General features: G+C 40.8%; 1 protein-coding gene across 3 annotated transcripts in view; it reads right to left on the reverse strand.

Moving 5' to 3' along the window:
• Positions 1–25,466, reverse strand: part of LOC106650961 (transcription factor mef2A-like) — a 212,702-nt gene that overhangs the window by 62,264 nt on the left and 124,972 nt on the right. For all 3 annotated transcript variants that reach the window (XM_014369268.2, XM_014369267.2, XM_023462377.1), the window contains one exon: positions 5,121–5,267. In XM_014369268.2, the coding sequence (XP_014224754.1) occupies positions 5,121–5,267 (147 nt within the window). The remainder of the gene's footprint in view (positions 1–5,120; positions 5,268–25,466) is intronic.

Here is a 25,466-nt window from a genome sequence, read left to right on the forward strand (position 1 = left end):
CTCAAAGAATACCAAATAAAACAAATTAAAAATATACTGTAAAAATGTATGAATTTCCTTTGATACAAGAAGACAAAGATACTGATAAGAAAAATCATAAAAGAAACATTTTTTCAAGGCAATTTTTAAAATATACAAATGATCCGTGCGTTAACATGCCAAAGTGACTTTGTCATGCAAGGTGAGCGACAAAGCACACAGAAACTTAACCAATATAACACTTTACAAGCTCGCCCTGCTACTTATACGTGCAGGTATGTATAACAAAGTACACAAACACTTTGCACAGCGAAACAAAATTAATTCAGCCAAGGGCAGAAGCGACGACGTTGACGACGCTGTGCTCGGTCTCTTTTCTCTAACGGCAGAATTTTTAAAACAAATGAATTTCTCTCCGGCACTATACGACGTTGGCTCTGGCGTGGGGGGCAATTTCTGCTTTGTCGTCGACGGCAACAACGACGACTAAATCTCGTTCGCGCCTTCCGAAAAAAGCGGGCTCATTTTTCACGCCTATATGTACGTATATACATATAGGTATGCATTGTATAGCATAAATGTATACAGCGCGAGGTGGTGGTGGCGGCGCATGCTAGGAAAATAAGGATACAAGTTTTGCATTATGCATGAAGGAGTTGGCTCGAAAAAAAGGAAAGGGAGCGAGGAAAAAGTGCTCATCGCTCGCTCGCGTATTATACGAGTGCGCCTGTATATAGTATATAGGAGCAAGCGAAGGAGCGAAGAGCGAAGAAGATAGAGAGAGAGAGAGAGAGAGAGCGGCTGGAATGAAAAGTCAATGTTTATATCAGAAGATGGGCGAACGAGCGTGAGCGGTGCGCAGTACATAACCATTAATTTGGCGAGTAAACAAAATCGTTCGTGCGCGCGTAAGCGCCGATAAAGATGGATTTGGCTCGCTTCAAGAATCGAATCTAGAATGTTTTATTATCCATCATTCGATTGGTTCCGACGCCTATCAGCCGGCTGTGAGTCGTGCGGAGCGCTTGATATCGATTCGTTTCTTCACACCAGGTTAAAATTAAACGATAAGCGCGCTCAAATACGCTTCGCGTATCAGCAGGTGTTCGATCGAGCTTCAGCCGAAAAGCTTCTTACATACATACCTAGGTTTTGGTTTTATACCGGCAGCAGTTACAGATAGTACATTCGCATCCGAATATGTTTGTGACGCGCATACACGAGGCCCCGGATTTAAATTATGCCGTACTGCAACAACTAGCCTGCCGTTGATGCGCGAGTCGAATTTAGATTGATGACACAGACTAGCGCCGACAGAGAATCTTTCGGGCTCTCCCGATGTAGCGATCACCAAACATACACTCCGTTCGGGAATGCATAGAAATTGTAAATTTCGGCCGTGCGGACTCGGTTGCGACTATAACTATGGCAACTCGCATCGGGCGAGCTTTGTGTCGACCTGTGTCTGCCTAGTGACAAGTTTTCTCGGTGATTTGTGAGCGCGGTATCGATGCCACACATCGTGAGTAAATAATAGGCTATTTCTGTTCTTTTTTTTTTATTTCGCGAATAAGATTTCAAGTTGCTGGAGAGTTCGACAAAGCTGTAGAGAAAGTTGCAGCAATAGCAGCGAGGCATCTATTCCCACACAGCCGAGTATAGACGCGAAGAACCACCGCAAAATTAAACGCGCGCGCGCGCTCGGGGCTGCGAAAACAAACTCGGCTACGAAAGCCCAAAATATTCGCAGACGCGCCTCTGGACTGCAGCGCAGCTAAGCAGCAGCTTCCGAGGTTTCATTCGGCATGCGTCTGTATCTTCGAGAGCTAGACGCGTTGTGTTGTATGAAGTTGCGAAACCACGCGGACCTAGTCGAAACTTGCGAGAAAGTCGAGAGCCTGCACGCGACACGTTTCCGAATTACACGCGCCCGGTCACGTGCCCATCCGGCCAGGCGCCTCTGTATACATTTCGTAAATGGTGTATATATATGTGTACAATATTACTGGCTATATATCTGCAATTTGAGCATGGAGGTGCGCCCGAACTCTAAGTAGAAATAAGAAGAATAACAGCTCGGCCAAATAGAAACAGGGTCAGAGCTGCTGCTACTGCACATCTCATATTCGTGCCTACTACTTACGTCCGCGTGTGCGCCCGCGCGCGCTACATGCATGCTGCCATGCGAGGGCGTGTTGCCTGCCCCTACAACACAAATCCACCCTGTTCTTTGCATGTGAGCATGTGTGTAGAATGTGTACGTGTATGTGTGTGTGTGTGTTATATTATATAAGAGGAGCAGAGAGAATAAAGTGCCACTTGACTTTCGCGCAACGATATTATACGCCGCTGCTGCATATGTTTAGCGCAAGGGTGTCGAGTAGCCGAAATATAGTCTTGGGTCACGTTCGTATTTATTAAATTATAGTAACGAATAAAAATGTCAGACAGTGCGCAAACAAAGTCGAGATGCGAAATTAAACTTAACAACGTCCAGCGCAAATAGTCTCGTTCAGCGATCAAGCTCAATTTTCCCGTATACAACTTGCATTGCGATGCTTACTTTTTATAAAAAGCTAGCTTAAACTTGAACTTCGCTCCATTTTTTTCTCCATCCCTCTCTCTTTCTCTCGTTTTTCCATTTACATCTCTTTCTGGCCGGCTCTCTTGAAAAAATAAGCAGCAGGCCGTCCGTACCTTATATAAAAGATGTTTGATACAGCCTGTGCACTGTACTGAGACTACTGCTCTTCTTTGGGTAAACATAATAAGACCAGCTCCCACAACAAGGCACTAACAGCAAGTAGTAACAAGTAGCCCTTTCTCCTTCTCTTTCTTTCTCTCTCTCTCTTTCTCTTCCTGTTTTTCCCTATGGTACGCGCGAGCAAAGCAAAGTACATCCCAGCTTGAATTATCGCGATAGTTTCGCGAGCAGCTTCCGCCCTGCCTTGTGCAAGCCTCGCGCGCGTACTCGTATAACAGGCGTTCTCCCGTGGACACGCGTTCAACATTACTTTAGTCGAATTAAAGCTGCACATACATACTCGCAGCAAAAGGATCGTAAGGCAGTAGAATTCGCAGGTACACACTTATTAATAAATACGAATGAAGCTTAATTACTACAATGAGCTGCTGCCAGGCACACACAGGCCTCGGCTATAGGCTCTCTCTCTATTTCTTTCATTACTTTTAATAATTCTATATGCGTATGTTTGACGCGTGGCTTAATTAAGATGTGCCGACTCGGATAACATGGATAATACCCGTTTCTTTTTATTTTCTGCGAGAAAAGAGCTGAAAGAATGACTGGCAGCAGGGTTGGAGGCACACGGCAGGCACGTCTGCGCGCGGGGGTGGCTTATTAAAATTAATTTTCTTTTTAATTCTCGGAGAGCTGTGCGCAGAAAATATGAATTTTTTTTTGCTAAACTTGCAAGCTCCTAGCGTGCGTCTCGCTACAAAAGTCTATAATAGCTCCTATGTGCATTGCACGCTGTACGTGTGTGTGTATACGTGTATGCTAAGCACATGTGTGCGTGGCATGCTAAAAGGGGCTTGATTTATAGGTACGCGATATCCACTGAGAGATTACGTAAACTGGACATCGTTGGACTGCGTCGTTGCGAGGGTAAAATTTATACGCGGTTTTCAGAGCTCTTATATTAAATATTATATGCAACCCCCGCATATATACTTTTTTTCATCCATAAACCAAGACAAAAGGTTCGAATAATGCATTTGCATAATAACACGACTCGAAATGCCCAGTTTTTTTTCTGTTTCGTGAGAGATGAATTCGAGGTATATTGCAGGTACGTAAATGATACGAAATTTTTAACGAATTTCAGGACGAGCCATCAAAATAAAATTTTCAATTTCTTCTATCGCAATGCGCTTAATGCGTAAATTATATCGCGCAATTCAACCAATGGGTCACAGTAATTTATCATATCAGTGATTGATACGACGAGAATTACAATATCCCAAGTCCAGAAGGCACATCTCGTGAATAATATTGTCAATGGGGTGGTACACAGCACGCCCGGGAGTAACGACGCATCAGGCTGCGCGAGTTAAAGCGAGCTGATAGAGGGCACATAACACAACGGCTGATAGATATACAGTAATATTACTGTATAATAGCGAGCTAGAGATGTGGTGGGATTCGTGACTACAGGTTGTTATGTCGGCTGTGTGTCACCTCCGTAACAAAGGAATATGGTACAATGCACTCCGTGTGCATGCGAGAGTCCAAGATATGCTAAGCTTCTGCGGCTGACGCCTTGGATCGCGATAGCATTCAAATGTATTTTATCGCGATAAGACGGGAGGATTTCGCGTTGCATACTTGTTCGAGTCGCACATACACACACCGCACACGCTTACAATATATACAGGTGTTGAATGACCTTTTCTGCGCGTAGAGAGTGCCAGAGAGATGAGACGACGATAGCAAACGCGGCGCACGTAAGCTAGCCCTTGTAATGCTAATGAATTTTGATGTGATGAAATGACTTACTGATAAGACGAACCATACGTACGAGCCACTCACAGTAAGCGTATAATAGCTCGTATTTACGAGCTTGTAAATCCTTCATTGAACATGCTCGGCTTCATGGAGAGTCCTTCAAACATTTTTAACTTTTTCAAACCCCTTTTTTAAATTTTCAAAAGCGCTAATAACTCTCGGCTCTTTTTACATATAACCTATTGTCACCTTTGTAAATATGTTAAAGGCTTTATGGAAAGCTGGACAGTAAAATGAACAAGAAAATAATTTTCACTTCGTAATCAAACTATTGGTCCAAAAGCTCGCGATCGAACTTACTTTCAAAAACCAATTACTTAAAAAAAAAAATCTTGTTAAAATATTTCACGCGGGTAGTGCACACGCACACTCAATTCGCTCGAATACCGGCAGAAAATTCCATATACATACGTTTATATCGATAGCCCGTGCTCTTTCTCTCGAATGCAAGTCACGAACTTGCGCAGAGACAGGTCGCTGCTTGTGGAAGCAAAAAATACTAAACGAAAAGACGAATGATGGCGAAATACAGCAGCAACAGCTGCTGCTACTCTAAATGTATACGTATGTAACGTATGTATGGATAGGACTTGAATTGGTCTAGTTAGCTCACCTGCTCTGGAGATTCAGTAATGAAGGAGTGGCAGTATTGGATGCTGAAATGCGCTCTTGGTTCCCGTGCCAAAAAACTGAACTGGCCGTTACGTGGCTCACAGGTCGCGTATGAGATGCGCCTCAACGCATGGGCCATTTGCACGCACTGAAAATTTAATTAAAAAATTTATGCATTACTGTAAAAAAAATCTTTAAAATAATTAGCATGAACATTTTTAAATAAAGTAACATTATATTTATAAAAATAATTATATGAGTTACTTTACTTCCTAATTCTCGATTTTTTCAAAAAAATACTCGACCAATGTATACTTTTAACTAGAATATATTTTATTTGTTTCGTACAGAAATTATGTTGAAAGGATAAAAAAAAGTAAAACATGACTGGAGTAGATTTCAGCAATTTTTATCAAAAAATATCCAAAATCCATTCGTGTTTAAATGAAAGTTTCCATTCGAAAAATGTGTCCAACAGCAATCTGGTTGAAAATCAACTAGTACCCAACAGAAGCTCATATACTTTCTCTGTGCCCTCTACAGCTGCTGGCTTGTATAACACAATACCGTACGAGAGAGATGGTGGAGCGAAAGCTCTCGAAAGCTAACACGTAAAATCAGCAGGGCTACGCACGCAGTGGGTCTCTCGCTTATCGTAATTTTTCTTCGTCGTTTTATTTATTTTTCAACGTTGCTGTAGGGCTTATCCGCTGGTTTCTGCTCGCTATACGCTTCTACTGTATCTTTCTCGTCGATTTTTACCCACTGGTGTTGCAGCACGTTTTTCATTTATATATTTTTTCATCATGTATGCCGCATAGCGAATGTGTTTCATGCGCGGGGCTTTCCAGTTACAAGAGGAAAAAAGCTTCGACGACGACGACGACGACATATGGCGGTGCAACAAGGACGAAAGCGAATAATAAATAAGAGTAGCCGACGATGGAGCTTCGCGTGATTTTGCAAATCGTTATAAATTATGACTCGTTTGAAAAATTTGTGGTTCACACAATCCGATTTTCGTTCGGAACATTCATTTTGTCGCTTGTAACGTTATAATCTTCATATCTAATCTTTGTTGCCAGTAGCGACGTATGCAAGACTCAACAACCACGAAATATTTTAAATTTAATTTCAAACGACGTTAGCGCGTAGGGAAATTACCAAGGAAACCAGCCATAAACTCGTACAATTTTCATCGCCATAAACCAGTGTTCGTACTTCAGCGAACGAGAAAATAGATGCGGATATATTTTATACATTTATACTGTATTGCATTATGGGCACAACAAGGATGAGTACGCGCGCGCGCGTGTGTGGCGCTGTGTGTTGAGTGCATCATTACGACCAGGAGATTTTTTCTCATACCTGCGAGGAGAGCACGAGGATGCATTTGTTATATTATCTCATTTTTTTTCAACCTTTTTTTTACTTCACAGCGACTCGTTCAATATTATATAAATAATAATGTAGCTAGTCTACGCCATTGCTTCATGATTTTCCAGAGGGTAAAAATGTCTCTTCCATTTCAGCATTTCGCAATGCTTAAATAAAAAATGATCTTCAAAGAAGCGGTACACCCATTAGCCTGGTTAATAATAAATGGATCTTTATTGCAGTGTTTCTAAAATCTTCGAAAAAAAGGCGAAGAATGAAATATTTAAAATACCATTTGACAAAAATTTTCTATATACGTCGCTTGGGTTTGGGACATAATAACGGGATCGCAATAACGACGTACGGGTATTAATCGATAGAATTTCATTAAGAGCCGATATACGATGTACGCATGTGTGTTAGTGTGTGTGTGTGTGTGTATGCGTTCACCCACACATATTTTCATCAATGACACACTGGATGCTTTCAAAATACGCCAAAGTCTTGTGCTCTCGGCCTAGCGGTTGTATACAATGGAAGGAACTGCTGTGCACATCGCCAATCACTGCCGTGCGCCCTACGCAGTGGATTGTAATCCAGCAAGCGCGCTGCTGCCGCCAGCGTGCGTCGAGCTCTCGAGCATCCTGTAAGCACGCAACCCGTTTTACAGCCTGCAAATGTGAAGCGGTACGGCTGCAGGCGAGCCTTTTCACTCTCGATTCTTGCGCAGCAAATTTAATATAACGTGAGTTATACGTTTGTCTAGATATATTTTGCCAATTTTTAGAAACTGTGACGTCGGCAACACGACTTGGCAGCTATTGGATGGGAAACATGACCTATGACTTGAGCTAGACTAGTTAGGCGTCAGGTGATAGTAATGGTCAAACTATTATTTACATCCTTGCAATAGCCATGTGCTCGTTGTTTCGTACTTATGGCGGTTTTTTAAGTTAATATCCAATGCCAGTACTGTATTACGTATTTATGTATACAGTGGTTTCGAGCTTTTTTTAAAATTTTTTGTTTACATTATAACGCATGCTTGTTCAGCTGTATTGTGCATTTACAATTGTTTGCAGGCATTCAAAAATACATTTTTTTCCTAGAGCAATATTTATTTTTCATTCGTGAGGACAAAAATGTAAATAATTATTTACCGATGAATAATTCACACTTCGTAAAAAACACAATAAATTTCAAATAAAATGACCGTGCATAGACGTTTGTTTCGGCAGATATAAGCGTTCAACGATCGATAAACCTGATACAGAGCAAATACAGCCTTCGTAAATCTAGATGATTGGCATTTACTGTTTGTACTGCATTTTCTGAAAACATAAATCACAGACGATGTAGTGGAATAAAATTACAACAATGAAACATCACACTCTGCTTCTTCATCGTCATCTTACTTTTGATTAAATTTTCCATAATAATCAATACCTAAAATCTATCAGATATTTGAATTAAATTAAAAAACTATATTACATCATCAAATATTTTTACAATATTTTTTCAAAACCGTGTTTTGCTTGTGCAATTATTTTTACTTTGTCACTAATGACAAGTGTGCTTTTTCAGATATGAAGGTACACTCGCCATTTAATAGTGAAAGCTTTTTCTGATTTTGATTGAATTTTGATTGCTTTTTTGATCAGTAATGCAAATATTAAATCAATATTAAAACATTAATTTTCAATTAAAAATTAAATGTTTGAATTTCAGTACGAAATTCAATATTTTTGTTTCATTTTCGCTTTAAAAGCATGGGTCTGATTACATTTCATAAATTTATTGAATACATTATGTAAAAAAATAAATCAGCACTGAAACAATCGTTTTCAACGAAGATTTCACTTAAAAGTTCCTAAAATCAAATTTTAGTTAATGTCTGATTAAACATTAGATCTGCATTAAATTTGAAGTTTTTTCAACTGTGTACCTTTACACGAGAACAAAACTCATTCGATAAAAAAAGGCTCGCAGACCAAACTGTGAGAGGATTGTTTTTACGATAAATAAATATTGTCCAATACGCCATAGGTTATACAAAAATTGTTGTTTGCTCGTGAGTGCAGGAAAAATCGGCACGCTTAAGTTTCTTCTCGATAACAAGGAAGTAAAGCGACGCAGTTACCACGACGCAGCTACATATAGAAAATCGCTCGTAACATGCGACGTCGCAAGCCGCGCAAGCAACATCTCTCTGCATGTGCTTTATACGAGGCTAATGCAACGACGCGAAAACATCGACGATACACACAAACGACAATAGAGCTCGTCGCCCAGAAGTCCATCAGCTGATGTATGCGGCCGTTATAGGGGGGGTGTTGCATGTGTATGTCAGTCGAGCGCGGGGAAATTCATGATAGGTCGAGTCGCACATGTATGTGTTGTTACTGCGTTGTTACACTAGCTATTCCTCTATGTGTATGTGTTCGCGTTTCGAGAAGCTGTACGTGCGGAAGATATAAATGATCCCGTGGTCCAACGACCATCAATAACTGGAGTACAGAGAGCTGCTCTGCGCGACGAAGCTCTACTCGGCTTGGCCTGGCTGCATAGTATAGAGCTTGCTACCCTGTGCATGCAGCCCAGCTCTCTCTCACTCCCTCGCAAGTTCTCTTATATACAGGCGAGTAGCACAGTCTACATACGAACACACCCACACCATGTATATGCATTGCGCACGTATACACTACATTTACAGTCCCGAGAGGGATCATGAATCGCGTTCGCGCTCGGGCCACTAACCAAAGCTCATTTCTCTCTCACTACCGAGTGAGAAAGACCCGGGTAGGGGGAGTAGTGAGAGAGAGAGAAACTGCAAAGTACTAAGGCGAATTTCAATTGCTATAGTATTTCTCGCGTTCGTTCGCCTCTTTCTCTCTCGCTCGCTCTCCCTCGAGCGGCCCTGCTGCATATCTATACTCTGCTCGTTGCGCGCACATTGCTCTGTGCGCTGCTACTCAGCGTCGCGCGGCGCTTTATACTGCGTGTGAGCTTGCGCGCGCGTTCTCGCTCGCTCGCTTATAGACGATACTATTTTCGCACCGATGTACAACGTTTTAGCACGAGCTTGTTTCAGCTTAATTGTATTGAGAAGACGTATGCTCGGAACGTATATACGAGCTCGAGGATCGTTCGATACCGATAAAATACGAGTGTTTTTATTTTACCTCCAACCGCAGCTCGCTTAATTAGACTCAACTTGACCGAGAGAGTGATAAGGTCTTTCCATGAAAAACATTGGTATAAAATATATATTTCAACGGTAAATATGTTAGTAAAAATACTCCCAAAGAGCCACACTGACAAACGCTCGTTAATTTGGCATTGGAAAGAAATATCGAGCCATCATAAGAATGTCGGGTAAAGGTAAGATGTGTACCGAAATAAAACAAAAATTATCTAGCCAACTTGCAACTCATGAACTTTCCCCAAGTCCTCGTGAATATTGACTGAAGCTCTTAACTGTCTGGCTCGACAGATGACGACAACCAGACGACCCCGCGTACATTCATACTGAGAAGAAGAAAGAGAAGAAGAGGAGGAAGAAAAATAAAAAGTGGAAGGGAAAGAGAGAGAGAGAGAGAGAGAGAGAGAGAGAAAGTGAGACAGACATATAGGACTCGATGTGCGACCAACTGGAAAATCTTTCAAAATCATTGAGTACGCAGAGAAAATTTTTTTCCTCTGGCAAACGAGGCATGCTCTGACGCGAAATCGAAGCGAAACTCTCTTTCTCTCGTTAAAAACTTTTCGGATCGTCGCGAGGCATTCCTATCGTACCGCATGGAAAAAGTCGTCGGTTCTACTTTGCATTATTAGTTATATAGACTATATAATCCATCTATCCAGCTATTCTGCCAATTGCAATGAGATTTTCGGCTATTGATTTTAAGTAAGCTTTGAATTCTTTATAACCGATAATTGGCTGGTCACACATTCCACTTCTTTTGAATTTCATATAGCTTTTTAACAAAATATGCAGTAGAAAACTTGGTGGAATAAGTGTTTGAAAATATTAATTTTAACCCTGCTTTCAGTAACATTCTACTTTATATAAATGATCAGTTTTCTAATCGGTTATCTAATCATCTGAGTATATTTTAACAAGATAGTATGAATATATTTAAAATCTGCTAATGTTTTATCTACTTATTTTCACTTAAAATCAAAAGTATTCTACTTCTAAGGAATTTTTTAAATTTACATCGTGTGGGATTCTTTGAAAATAGAAGCATCGTCGAGAATTTTATGTCAAAAAGCTTTTTCGTTAAGATTCCGTTGTATCGATTTTACAAAGATGTTACACATTTTAAAATGTATTTTATTGTATAAAATTTTTTTGATTTCGTGATTTTTACGTTATAACAAAAATTCTGATAAACAAAAAATCAAACTATCTTTATTTTTTCCCTATTTTACCTGATAGAAAACGGAAATAGCCTTTATAATGGTTTCATGATATATACTGACCATTATATGAAATTTAAAACAACTAAAATAGCTAATAAATAAATCTAGTTTATTGATTAAGATTTAATTTTTAATAGAGAATTAAGAATCTAGTCTTTGTAGTCGTAAAATTATATGAATACTTCTACTCGCGCACTCAACATGTATGTAAGAGCGAATTCATCTTAAAGGTCTTTAAGCGGTGGTTCGAATTTCTCAAAGAAAAAAATTCGCGCCTCTTTAAATGCCAGGGCAGGTGCTTCTAGAGCGTGCGTGTGAGCTAAACCTCTTTTTCGTCACTTCTTTATTTTTTGCTGTAGCTCTGGGGTCAACACTGACACGAATACTTAAAGCTCCGTAGCCTGGTTTAATGAAAACGGTATTCAGGCTCATGCCTCGAGAAATTAGGGCCAACACAGCCGGTAGCCTTTTGAAATATCGTTATTATGTCAAGTCGTCCGAATGAAAAGGAGTTTGTTAGAGATGCATACAAGGATAGAGGAGAATCTAAATATATAATGCTCTGTTGGTACAGCGCGAAAAAATAGCGAGGCTGGCAAATATTTAAGTAAGATTTCTGCGCTCGATAAGGAGAGCATGCACGAGTTTTTCCCTGAGAAAAATCGACGTAATATTATAATGTGGAACAGGCAAGCATCGTCGAGTCTTTTAAGAAGAGAAAAAAAAGTAAATCAATCGCGCGCCTGCCGGGGGGGTCCGTGCAAGTATGTGTATACATTATACGTGGCAAAAGTTCAAAGACTACGCTACTAGGCTCGCAGCCACCAATCGATGAATGACGCACGAAACCGCGCACGAATTGCATAGCCCCTATAATGAATAGGGCTACTACGGCTAAAAGCTTGCACACGCGACGACAATGCAGCAAAGCACCATCGGAGCATTTCAGCCCGCCGCACTGCAGTGGTTGCAAAGCTTTGTTGTACTCCAACAGCACAAACGTCATGACTGTACATTGCGCGCCGAGCTGTAGTCCTATGGGCCATGTGAATTTTTTAGATAATTGTCGTGAGTGTGCTATCGATACCATCGCGAAAGCCCTGTAATGTTTGATTTTTTTCTCTCGTTTTTTTTTCATATTACATTTTTGCCTGAAATTAACCAACTCAAATAAGTACAAAATACATGAAGAATATGAAATAAGTGTCTTTTTGTGTACTTGATTTGCTGTCAATTAGAATCTGTGTATGTAGGTGAAAAAAAACACGCCGTCTGCTCGTTTGCAGTAGCTGATGTTTATATTTTTCAGTGCTCATGAGTTAGATGTGAATAGCAAGTGAGTTCATCATGAGTGTTTGTTTTTTTTTTGCTGTTTGATTCGTACGAGAGAACTTCGAAGTGTGAACACGAAGTTGCGATGGCCGAGTGGCGAATCGTTGACGCACAGACTCGCGGTCACTTTTGCATTATGTCAGGCAAAATTTTAGCTTTTCTCAAGATTTTTTTGTATTTCTTGAGCCAAGCAAAGCCTTTCTCATGACGCAGTATGGTCCTTTTTTTCAGTGCATGCTATGCAGGACTGTACATACAGCCATACATTTCTTATACAATTATTTTGACTTTACCACTTGCAGATTTACAGATAAAGGTACTCGCCATCTAGTGGCGGTGTCTGTCTTCAATTATGATTAAATTTTTATACTTATTTCATACAATCAACGCAAAAAATAAATAAGTAGTAACACTTACACATTAATTTTCAACAAAAATTTCATATAAGATTACCTGCAATTTAGTGTAAATTATTAACGTCTGATTTCACCATAAATTTACATCGAGTTCAAGGTTATTTTTAAAAGTATACTAAAGTAAGCTAAAATATCATTAAATTGCAGTTACGCAATAAAGTTTTTTTTACTATCCTAAATTTGAATTAAAGCAAGAAAAGCCAAGTTGAAAATCTTAATCGAGCTAATTTCTTGTTTTCGTGGCCGCCCGAATCTCTTTTTATCACATATACACTGCGCAGATAATGAACACTTTTTGTTAGGATCTGTTGGCTATGGCTGCAAAGATTAATGGCCTTCTGCGTTCGACATTGTTTGTGCGATTGCGATTTTTCCACTACCTATAGATTATTATTTTGAGATATAGCTATTGATTTATCTGCGCACGAGCGACATTTATCATTCTCTCTCATGGATCATTTATATGAAAATCCTGGCTATTTTGCACGAGAATTTGAAACGCCATGCAGATGAGCTCCGGGACAAATGCAGAAGGAGAAAAGCTGCGTGTTTAATGCATTATTTTCTAGTGTTTCAAAAATAGTTTCTCGCTTAGCGCGCCTTGTATACCTGTATAAGCGGCTCGCACATCGTCACCGCACATCTCGCGCAAGAAAAAGGGAAAGAGGCAAGTAAGAGAATACGAAAGTTATACTAAGCTTTTAAATTCTCAACCACAAGATCTGGGTACTTAGTATAATTATGATGCAATTATTCATGAGAAGACGAAGTAGAAGAAGAAGAAGAAGAATAAAGCTCGGCTAAAGCTGAATACGTACGGCATAATTTTGAAATAATTCTTTCCGCGAAAGGGTTAAATTATGTGGAAGATTCATTGCGAATTAAACGCTGATTTTTTTCGCTATTGTTTACTTCCCTGCACGACGAACAAAATTTTAAAATCTATGACTTTATTGCGCGATTATGAATTATCAGCACTTTCTGGATACACTAGCAAAACTGTACTTGCCCAAAGAATAGAAAAGCGATGATGCTTCAAGACAAACTCAACCGCATAATCCACTCAAAAGTTTTCCCTCTGCACCAAACTAGATAATGCTCGAATTTTCTCTCTCTCTCTCTCTCTTTCATTTCCTCACCCTGCACTCACACAAACCTAGCCATGATGTACATGGAGTTGCGAAAGTAGTATACCACTACGTTGCCTCGGCAGTTTCTATCGCTTGTATTATGCATCAGTCAGCCCTCCGTCAAAAAACAAAATGCGCCCGATGCGATGCCTGAATTTCACGTTTCACCTACATATTCGGTTGAATGCATTCGATTACTCAAAGTAGAAACTAGCGTATAGAAGCTGCGCTCTCAATAAGCTCAGAGTGAGAATTTGATTTGGAAAAAATTACCCAGCTTATCGAAAATACTCAGCTTCTGGATCAGGGCTCACGCATACGAATACACACACAGACACGGCTGGAGCAACATATATATACCTATATGCGCAGCAAAGCCTTAGGCTTCTTATTTAACATCAAAGCTCGAGCACGTGCAGTGAGTAGAGAGCATAGAGCAGCAGTCGAGCTAGCAGGGTGCTTCGTCATAAGCAGAAGCTGCGCTCGTAGCGCTGAGTTTGAAATCCCTGGGATACTCTGGACTTTTTTCATTTTCTTCTCTCTGTCTCTCTCTCTCTCTTTCTGCCATGGGTGGCGAAGAAAAGTTCCTAAGGCAAATATAACCCACACGCGCCAGCCAGGCACCGGCAAGCTACGGCTTTTATAATGAGAGGCTTTGAGTCTTTCGCCGAACGCGTCGATTTCAAATGAGTTCGCATGGATTTTTACTTCGAGCTTATATTACGTCAGCTTCTCTCTCTCTCTCTCTCACTCTCTCTCGCCATGTGTACTTTTCTACGACTTACGTTTGTGCATACTTTTTTCTTCTCCCTTTAATTACGTGAAACTCGCATGCTCCCGAGTTAATAAGGTTTTGCCGTAATATCGTGCAAAAAATATTTCCTCTCAGCTCGACGAGCTAATACTTTTATTAGTTCATCGAATCCACAATTTTATTCCAAAATTTTTCCACATTATCAAAAAATTTGGAATACTTTTTTTTCATATATTCTTTTATAACTCCAGATTTTTTTACATTTTCCCTGCAACCAAATAATGTGTCATTCTCGTTTTTATAAGCGGATATAAGAGCTCAAAGTCGACATACTTTTTGAAACGAGCGTGGAGCTTTTAGCCCCGTGACGCTTTACGGGCGTTACATCATCGCCGTGGCTAAAGTCATTTTCTCGTTGAATAGTATACCAACGAGAGAGACATGGGATGTTTGCAGCAAAATTTCCGACGTATTTCAAATGACCAGTGTTGTTCGTACATTATCTTTGCAATGCAGTGAAAGTCTCTCTATTTTTTTACAGTCTCTCTGTGTTAGCAGCAACTTTTTTTCAACGTTCATTTGTATGCGTGCATGCGTATATAATTCTTGTGATGCGAGAAGAGTTGCTTTATTACATAGGCCCCTCCATTAGTTTCATCCCTTTTTTTAATTTTACCATAGACGTATGTACGTTCATCCACTGTCCCTTTTTTCTTCATTTCTTTCTCTCTCTTTCTTCATCCTCTCTTTCTCTTCCTATGTGACAGCCATCAGCAGCAGCAGCAGCGAGCACGACCATCTCGCTCGCTCTGATTTTTTCTTTTCTTTCTCTTTTTCATATGTACGTTGTGTAGGTACGTGGATACACACATTTCGTATCTCGTGTCCCAGCAGTAGCAGCAGCCGTACTATAGCTGGTACTAACTGGTAGTAGTAGCTCAGTAGTAGCAGTTATATTCGCAGTATCTCGTACTTTACACCGAGAGATTTTTTTCGAATGTAGCAACGTACATACTAGCATACATACATACGAGCGTCACTATAGACGCACAGAGAGCAGCAGCAAAGAGAAAGAGTCTACACGAGTGCGCTGACCTTGCCGTATGTGCAAGCTCCAAGATCGATGCTGTGTTTGCCTAACTACATACATAGACAGTTACGTGTAGCTAACGCTGGATTTATTCGTGCATGCTACACGGATAGCCACTCAGAGAGAGAGAGAGAGAGAGAGAGAGAGAGACTCTTTTCCGTCTTTGGCTGGCTACGTATACTACGGCTCACTACTCGTTTTCGCGTCTGCGTGCAGCTACGCTCTCTTAACTCTTGTGCGCGTCTGCTGCTGCATATGCTCTTTGCTCTCTTTGTCTCTCTTTGCTCTTTCACGATTCAATATTTATGCGCGCGACCGGAGCCGCTGACGCTTTCCCTCCCTTCGTTGCTGCCATACGTTGCTTCTGCTGCATCTGCCCGCGTGAGCCTACGTAGTGTACCGGCTATATCTCTACCGAAAATGCACTGATGATTTAGCGTCGCTCGCCAAAGACAGTTTGCGCTCCCGTAAGTGTATTTTGCAAGGTTTGGGAACTCGATCGATGCTTATGACAATAGTTTACCATGTACACGGTGCCACGCATGGTAACCGATATTCGTAAATTAGTTCGGAGACACGAACATTATTCTCTAACGATGACGACTAATTCCGTGATAATCTTTCTTACTGTTTGAATGCTCCGAGGCGAGCTTCGATCCCGGGAAAACTTGAAAAGTCAAAGGTTGAAGGATTTGTGCTTAAGCTCTATGATACAAGTTGGTTCAAATGGATATAGCTTCTTCCACCAAGAATACGTATCGTCGATTTTGTTTTCAAAACTACTTTTTATCCTTCCTAACCGACGTGCTCTACGCTGCCAGCTATATCTATCTGAGAAGAAGAAAAAAATCCCGAGTACTTTTAGCTCGCACACACGTACTTATACATACGTGTATATACGTTTGCGAAACAAAGAAACGATTGGATTTGTAATGGAGTTTTGTAAAGTTGCTATTCGCAGTAAAGGAGTCGAACTCGTGTGTGCTACTGTTGGACAATTTATCGCCTGCACTGTCGTTCGCGCGCACAACCATCGACGCATCGCCGCTACCCTACACGTATGTAACACGTTGTACCTGCTACATGTAGATACACACCAAATTTGACAACATCTCAAGTATGTGTGTGTGTGTGTGTGTGCATGTGTGAGCCTGTTTACGCAAATGCCGCGCCACTGTAAATATTTGTATGAGACTTGATGTATCGGCACAAATATATACAAAGTATTCGGCAAGTGGATTTTCAATTTTGTTTCACAAAAGCGAGCTCATTCATCGAAGAAGAAATCGACGCGCGTTTCAGGACGAATTCGAAACCGAGTTCACTAAAATATTATGCTTGCAGAAATCACACGCGAATGACTAAAAAGTTAGAAAAATTATTAATTTTATCTCTTCGCACCCATCGGAAGACTCTACGCTCGACTTTTGGACTACATTTATAGTGTTCAAATTTTCAATGATTGAACATATAATACAGTGCATGACGATTTCTGACGCTTTAAAATAATTCGACGTTACAGAGAGTCTGCAACTTTCAAGTATAGGTAGTTGCACGTTCTGTTCAAACAATACACTCGTATATTATACTAACGGCTGGCATTAGGAAGTAAAAATAAACATAAAAGTTCGCAGCTGTTAAACAGTACTACCGAAGCAGTGCATTGCGCAGATATGTAACCGAGCCAAATCATCGTCGCACGACCATTGGTACATCATTATCATTGGCAGTGGTGCAGATCTGCGTGTAGGCAGGCATCGTGTGTGCGGCGGCGGCGGCGGCGGCGACACACAACAACGCCTCGTTACGATTCAGCTATATACGTCCAACTTTAACGGTAAAATACTGCACTTTGCAATTGGCCCAGCTGTCAGCCCTGCTTTGTCTACCGAGCCAGAAAAAAAACCAACTGCAACGTCACCTGCAGAAAATTTACAAATGGACGAGCTGACGAATGACACAGCGATGCTCGCGCATCGTGTTGAGGGTTTCTTTTTATTTGAACTGATATGCCGATGGATTCTCGATGTCGTAGATTTTTTTTTCGACCCTTTCAACTCTATCGGTATGGATTCTCGGCATGCGAGTATTTTTTTACGCATCCAACTATTTTATGACACTAGCATTTATTGTTAGATTTTTTTTCAGTTATGTGAGCAGCCTCAATGAATTTCATTTTGATTGATTCGCTGTTGTGATTTGATTTTTTTTCACGCTTGAAAAAAAATTATCGAGCGAACCACGAATGTCGTTAGAGCACTTTTCAATCGCGCATTTATATACGAACGATATTGTTCAACTCGTTATATACAAAGGATATTTTCAAAGGTACGAAGAAAAAAACTTAAAAAGCATCTCTTTCGTTGTGTTTATTATTGACATTGCTCGTTTGATATATTTACAAAATCATACAGATACTACATAATTATAATGCTTATTTCAAAAGAATTATCAGAAACGAGTTGAAATTTGATCCTATTTTTTATACGGTTGTAGAATTAAACAAGCACTCAACGTTATACATCACTCGAAAAAAAAATTCTCGCAAGAGGATAAAGCCGTTTGTTGAAGTATTTATTGAAAGCATGTTATAAATTGTATAAAAAAATCCAATTTAATTCAATCTCTTGATAAATTTTTAAGCTAGCCTCCACGGGTCATTGAAATTTACGCTTACTCAAAACTTCAAAATTTTATGCTGAAAAATGAATGAATAAGAGCTTGAAAAAAAGCGTCGGTCTCTCGCTACGATCGAAGAAGTCGAGTGTTTTCATCGATTATATGTGGATGCAATCAATCAGTTTACAACGCAATTAGTCATACTATACAATTTTACTCCAATAACACTAGTAAGCTTAATTGCTTGCAAAAGCATCAATGAAAAATACTAACACGTCTTGAAAGCGCAAAGAAGCAAAAACGAAAAGTAAAGGAAATCAAAGGCATACGCACTACATGGCATTATCGATTAGTCAAGTGCAACACCGTGGCAAGAATGCTTATTCAGCTATTTCGAGCTGGTCTTTTTTTTATACACATGCACACTGGTATTCGGGCTATTATGCGTTTATTAAAAAGGGAGCCGAGAGTGCATACGACCTTACTCTCGTTTTATTACGAAAATGAAAAATCATTCGAATCATATGGTGGTGGTAGCTGCTCGCCGGAGAGATTATAAAATGCACGTGGGCTTTTCCCCATCGAAATGAGGATGAGAGTGAGAGAGAGAGAGAGAGAGAGAGAGAGAGAGAGAGAGAGAGAGAGAGAAAGAGCGAGAAAGAAAGAGTGCTCCCACACAGTTTGATTGTACCCTATACATACATAAAGCTTTCAGCCGATTTTTTTGGGCAATTTGAGGGATTTTGTATGCAATCGTTACAGACACGGGGGCCGGGACACACTTTTGTGCGTCGACAAAGCCTGCACTGTACGCGCTTGATTTTTTTCAGCTGAATCATCACTGATGATTTTACGATGATGAAAAGAACGGAATTCCTGTTTTTATCATCTCGACGAGTGATTATTATTCGCAACTTTATATCTCCGCATTTCTTCGTGTAGCTCGACCAAACACTAACTTTGTCCTGGCACATATGAAATACGTTTACTCGATCGATCAATTTTATGAATCGTGAAAAATAAACCACGTAAAACATACAAATAAATCGTAACGAGGGGCAATTAAAGACTCGCGTGTAAACTATACGACGTGGAGTATATTTTCAAGAACTCTTGGCAAAGATACTTGGAAAGAACAAAGATAGGGATATCCAGCTTTGAAAAACACGCGTAACGACACAGTGCCTAAGCCACACTCGTGCGCACACCCGTAAGCCCGAAGTAAAGCTAGTAGTGCTTAGCCCATCGCATCACGCGCGCTCTGACATTTAACGGTTGTAGTGCGCTCGTTGCATCTTCGTTTTTTGCACTTTCTGTCTAGTGCAGCGTACACACGCGTGTAGTATGGAGCATATCAAAGGAAGTCGGCCAACGCTCACTACGGGGCTGAAAGTCGTCGTCGCTTGGACGGGGCGAAAAAAGTGTTCTTACGCGCCTCTACGACTCCTCCACCGGCTATGCGTAGTACGTGGAAGGCAAGAGCCACACAGCTCCTGTACATTCAAGGACCTGGAAAACGTTCGCCTACATTCTTTTTCTTTTCGACTTCTTCCTTGCTCGCACGTGCGCGAAATAGGACTTGCCTTACACAGCGCTGAGACACACTGACTCACTCACTCCGCTGCTACTCCGCTGTGCCGCTCGACTCCATCTATCTCTCTTTCACTCACTCGCAAATAAGCTTTGAGAGATAACGAGTTATTTTATTTTTCAAGTGTTATTTTAAAACTCATGCCTGGCAGTTTACGAGCTCGAGCTAACGAAGTGCCAATGTTTCTCTTTAAGCGCTTCCGTATACAGTCGTTAAATTAATGAAGTTATTTTATACTTTTGTCCTTGATATCGTGAAACGCGCTACCTCTTAGTATTAGAAGAAGCATTTTATAATATTTTTCCCCAAGCCCGTCTGTGTTAATTGACTCGGAAAATTGAATTTACTAAAGGCTGAATCTTGTAGAATTTATTTTGTCGTTAACTATCAAACGCTTGATTGTGATACTGCATTAAATTGCTTTGTTGATGAATATTTGGATGAAATTTTAATAGAGCTAACAAGATTCTTCAGTAATCTAGGTTTTGATTTTTTTCATGAATAAATTTTGAAAACCTATTCCAAAATATATCTATCTACGTGAAATATATCGCTTAAAATTTACTCGAAATCGCTTGAAATCCACACGTTCTACCATTTTACTACGTTTGGTTAAACTAAAGGGATACGTTGATATAGTAAACTTAGAAAAACATGAACTTTTTTCTCATTTTCAGCGCAAAAGAGATAGAGAACGAGAGGAAAGAGACACACATCAGAGTGCACTTACGAAAACTACCAGAGTGGGTATCGTGAAAGATGAGAGTACGTATACGCGTGCGTGTGGGGTGCGTTTGCGTATGAGAAGAGAATATACTACGCCGCGCTGAGTGCAGCCACGAAAATTATTTGCTCTTGCCAAAAGCAAGAGAGAAAGAAAGAGAAGGAGAGAGTGAATATGTCACTTGGTGATTTTGAATGTATATATGTATACGGTTAAAAAAGAGTACGTATTATTCGTACAGTAAAGGACTTTTCAATGGGGATGACATGTGCGGAAGCGTGCTGATGTCCTTTTTGCGAACTTCGAGCACAGATAGAGTATTGCGATGGCCACCTTCGTTTGATGTGCTCTTAAGAGCACATTCAAGAGTAGTTTTCAAGAACTATACCATTTTTATTCGCGAAAGCGATACCTTTTGCCCGTTCTGATATTACTTTTTAGTTTGAATCATAATAATGAAAAATATTCTAACAATAAGGGGAAAGAAACGAGGGGATTATTCAAACGATCTGCTGTCACTCTTCAAATGTTAAAAATAATAGTTATTCGTGAGTGTTAGCAAGCACTTGAGATGAAACAGTGGCGAAAGTTAAAAATTTGTCAGCTGGCACGTTTTTATTTCTGAAGAATTGACATTTTTTACATTCCCTCAGAAAAAAATAATCGTACAGTTAAGAAAAAGCAGAGAAGTGTAGAAAAAGTGATAGTAAGTAAGAACAAAATTTGATCCAACTTGGAAATCGTTCGACCAAAAGAGTTGGACGGAAAAAGCATATAGCAGCAACAGCTGGTGCATCGGTGGTAGTGGTGGTGATGGCTGTATAGGTGAGCCATAACAGTCATGCGAAAAAGACGGCCGACGCGCGAATTAAACGAGAAAAAGGCGAGTTCGCTTGGTGCATCGATAATCGCTGGGCTTCAAGGCCTGCGCCTATCTAAGGTATTTTAAATTGCAGTATTCGTGCTCTTCTGCTTCTCCACGGTGCTTCTAGGCAATAGAGGTTCAATCGTAACTGCCGAGTTTTAAAGGGACTCAAGGATTTTCCAACTTTGGCGATGGTATCAACGCTTTCAAGTGCGGTTATATAAAGGAGAGAAATCGACGAATTATACTTTACTGAAGTTTTAGCTGTATTTTATATTGGTAATAGTTAATGTTTGTAAGCCTCGTTAATTTACCATTCGAGCTCGTACTGTTTATTATAAGTAAACGTAGAATCATTGAAAATTGCAATTATTTCAAGTGTCCATAGTAAATTTTCTATAATAAATTTTAATATACGTATTTCCAAATCGAGCGCGAGATTTAGTGTCTAGAATCATTTAATGGATCTCATCATAAAAGTTAAACGAATGAGTAAACTTCAATAAATTTTAACGATCTACATATAAAGTTAGTAAAACAGCAAAACAAGTAACAGCAACAAACTCCCATCGAAAGTGCTCGTAAAAGCGAGCCCGTAATCAATCATAAAATCAAAACGTTCCCGCAGTGCATCGTTGCTTATGGTAATAATAAAAGGCGCTTCATCGAGAATCCAGTATAATCCAGCGCTTTTGGGAAGCACCGGGGGAGAAGGGGGGATGAGGGTAAACACGTGCACCCGCCGTGCACTGGGTTATGTGCCTATCACGCACACGCGAACCCGAACGTTCTCTCTCTCTCACTCGGCACTATAATACAAGTCCATTGGTAGCCTATAGCGGTGTATACAGTGCACGCGGAGCTATTCATCGAGCTCGGGTCGCTATCGCGCGGGCCTATGAGACAGGCGCGCGCGGCTGCTGCTAGCCTAGCGGGAGTCGTATCTTTTGCCCACGCATCCACTATCCTATATCACGCTGCTTTATGAGCGTCTCGAAGTCTCGACAGCAGCAGCAGCAACACTAGCCACCCACTCACGATAGCCAGCGCGCGACTACTGCTGCCGGATTATCCAGCGATAAATTCATAATTACGGCTTCTCGCAAAATTGATTGTACCCCAGGGATCGGCGCTGGGCCAAGGCTGCTGCTGCTGCTCTGTGGCATCGGCGCAGTTCACCACTTGTATAGCAAGTATAGCTGCTGTTGCACCCAACACACATCAATTTTTCGCGCTCCAGGAAGCTTGATTAGAGGTGCACGCGCGGGCTTGTAAATGGCTTCACATTTTTTTTCTTCTCTCCCTCAATTCAATTTCAATACTCCTAATTGATTTGATGAAAAATCCAATGAAATAGGAGCTAGCCAGCTGCCGAAATTACAGCGTTCTCTGTATCAATTTACTAGTCAAACTCGATAAAGCTGCGCAGAAATGAATTCTCTATAACGAAGCCGTACGAGCTAGCCGAGCAGCGCAACTCCCTACCGCGTAAAAGGGGAGACTACAAAACTCAAATTAAAAGCTGCAATATTCTCTCGCACTATTACTCTGCTGCTCGCTCTCTCTCTCTCTCTCTCTCTCTCTCTCTCTCTCTCTCTCTCTCTCTCCCTCTTTCTCTCTTGCTTTCTATCTAGTATCTCGTTCCGTCTATTCAGGCCATCCGTAGTTACGCAGCGGAATCGTCGCCACCACCACCGCATCCACCAGCATCGGCTTCGTCGTCATCGTCATCGTCATCACCTTCGAGCGTACACGTATTACTTCGCTCGAGTAATAGAGACGTAATCTCCATCCGAGCAGTGCGTCGCGTTCGTCTTCGCTTTCTAGGCGTTAAAAAAAGTCAAGCGTCACTATCCCCTCAATCACAAAGCGAGCTCTCGTTTCGCACCCTCGCTGGTTTCTTCACCTGCGGCAATGATTTTTCTGCGTCGGAGAGCGAATGTTTCAAGGCCACATCGTATCTAGAAGTTTCTGCCAACGAATCGTACCGAGACAAATGCGGAAACTTTGCTATATGCGTAGTAAGTGCAGTTACGTTGCAATGGTATAACTTCCGTCGTAGCTTGGCGTGCACGCAATAAAGCTTGACAGAGAGAAAAAGACCGGGTGGCTGCGAGTGCGGTCACGCGCGGTCGGTATATCGGTCTCTGTACCAAAAAAGAGAAAGAGAGAGATAACGAATAATTCTTCAAATTCAATTTAGCCGTGCACTTAATCAAGCTGAATGAATGACTCTCGAGCGAAAAAACAGGCCAAGAGGGGTAGCGTACACACGCGGCCACACATACTTGATACTAACGTCTAGCATGTACTTAGGATTATATTGGACAAAACTCGTATAGTTTGAGCCTTGATGTATTGCTTTGGCGCTATCATTACTCCGACAAGCAGATATCTGGACCTACGCCCATGATACTTTCTTATCTATTTTACTGATTTACTTGCATTAAGTATATTTCATTTTGGTTTCTTGTAAGTTTAATTTTCTCTTAATGTATGATGTTGCACAACAGCATTTTTCAAATTATGATGTTCTATGCAGCGTAAAAATTTTATAATCTAAGATCGTATATTTAAATATAGACGAGTATCTATCTCGACCAGAACTTCATGTAATACGATGGTCGATTATTTCTTTCGGGTTGCACTTGTTTGTCTGTATCTAAACTCTATCTCGTTTCTGCAGCTAGTGCAGCTCCATCTCAATAAAAATTCAAATAGCGCCTAGTTGCCCAGCGGACCGTCTGGAATTTCTCAGAGACTCCAATAGATGACAGTCGACAGCTTTCGTATATAAATTCCTATTGAGCTTTGCTAAGACTTTTTATACATCCTCTTTGCCCGTTCCACCTGCTTGCAGCTGTCTCGAATAATTATGGTATTTATTACAAGGGGAAAAAATGTCCTCACCTTTTTTTTAAATTATATGGCGTCTATGCGTTACATGAAAGCAGCGATCCAATTCAATCTTTGCCTGCCCAACCCCATACGGCGTATCATTGAAATTCATAACAAAATTTCAGTAGAGTGAAATATTAAATAAAACCGTCTGCCTGTCAATATTAATTACTTTTACGTGTATTTGAAGTCGTTCAATTTCAAAGATGAACAATCAGACGACACGAGCCCGGTGCGATACCCTTTTTACTTTCTTGATAACGTCCCCTCGCCCTGTAGGTTCGCATACACACACACATGTTTGCTCAACCTTTTCCAATTAAAAGCAAACAACTCATCCTCTTCATACGCGTCCGTTCTCTATACATCGATATATTCAGCGGTCCTTTTTTTCATTTTCCCGCCGAACTCACATGTGTAATACAGATAAGAGAGCCTAGCGAGTGTACTTGCTTGACGCTCGCCGGCTGGCTCTTATTTAAACTTCTCGAGGAGAGAGTTGGTAGGGGGCTCGAAACGCGCTCGGAACACATACATACATACATAAAAAAAAACTTTTATTTCAGCGAACAATTAAAGTGTGGTTTGACGAATAATGCAATTAAAACTGGAAGAGAGGAGCCGGAAGGTCACGTACACGCGATGCGACGGTGGCGGCGGCGGCGGCAGAGCAACAGTATATAGCACTAACGGGTGGCGACCGTTTTCTCGTGTCGTACAATAGTTATATACGAACACACGTTGATTAATGTTTGCGCATTTTTTTCTCCCGCGTCCTCTTCATATATTTCCTTTTTAGAGAGTCTCCCTCGCCGAGCGCCAGGAAAACTCTGCGACGCGCGACGACTCGAGTCCTTCTATCGTGCGGCCGTATATATAAATACACGCGCAAGCTCGGGGACGAGAAAGATATTTTTAAAAACGCATCTGCATACGGCCTGACAACTCTCAGTGCTCGTGTATTATATCCTGCAGTATGCAGCATTCGTTGCACTGCGACATGCGGCCGCGCCGATTCGTCAGTTCTTTCCCAAGGTAATGTGATTTATTCGATTTTTTTTCGACGTGAACCAACTCGTACTTTATGCGAATGCTTTATGGATATTGATATGTCGTTCGTTCGCGG

Source organism: Trichogramma pretiosum, unplaced genomic scaffold (assembly GCF_000599845.2).
Source record: "Trichogramma pretiosum strain Unisexual culture from Peru unplaced genomic scaffold, Tpre_2.0 scaffold3, whole genome shotgun sequence".
NCBI classification, from domain to species: domain Eukaryota; kingdom Metazoa; phylum Arthropoda; class Insecta; order Hymenoptera; family Trichogrammatidae; genus Trichogramma; species Trichogramma pretiosum.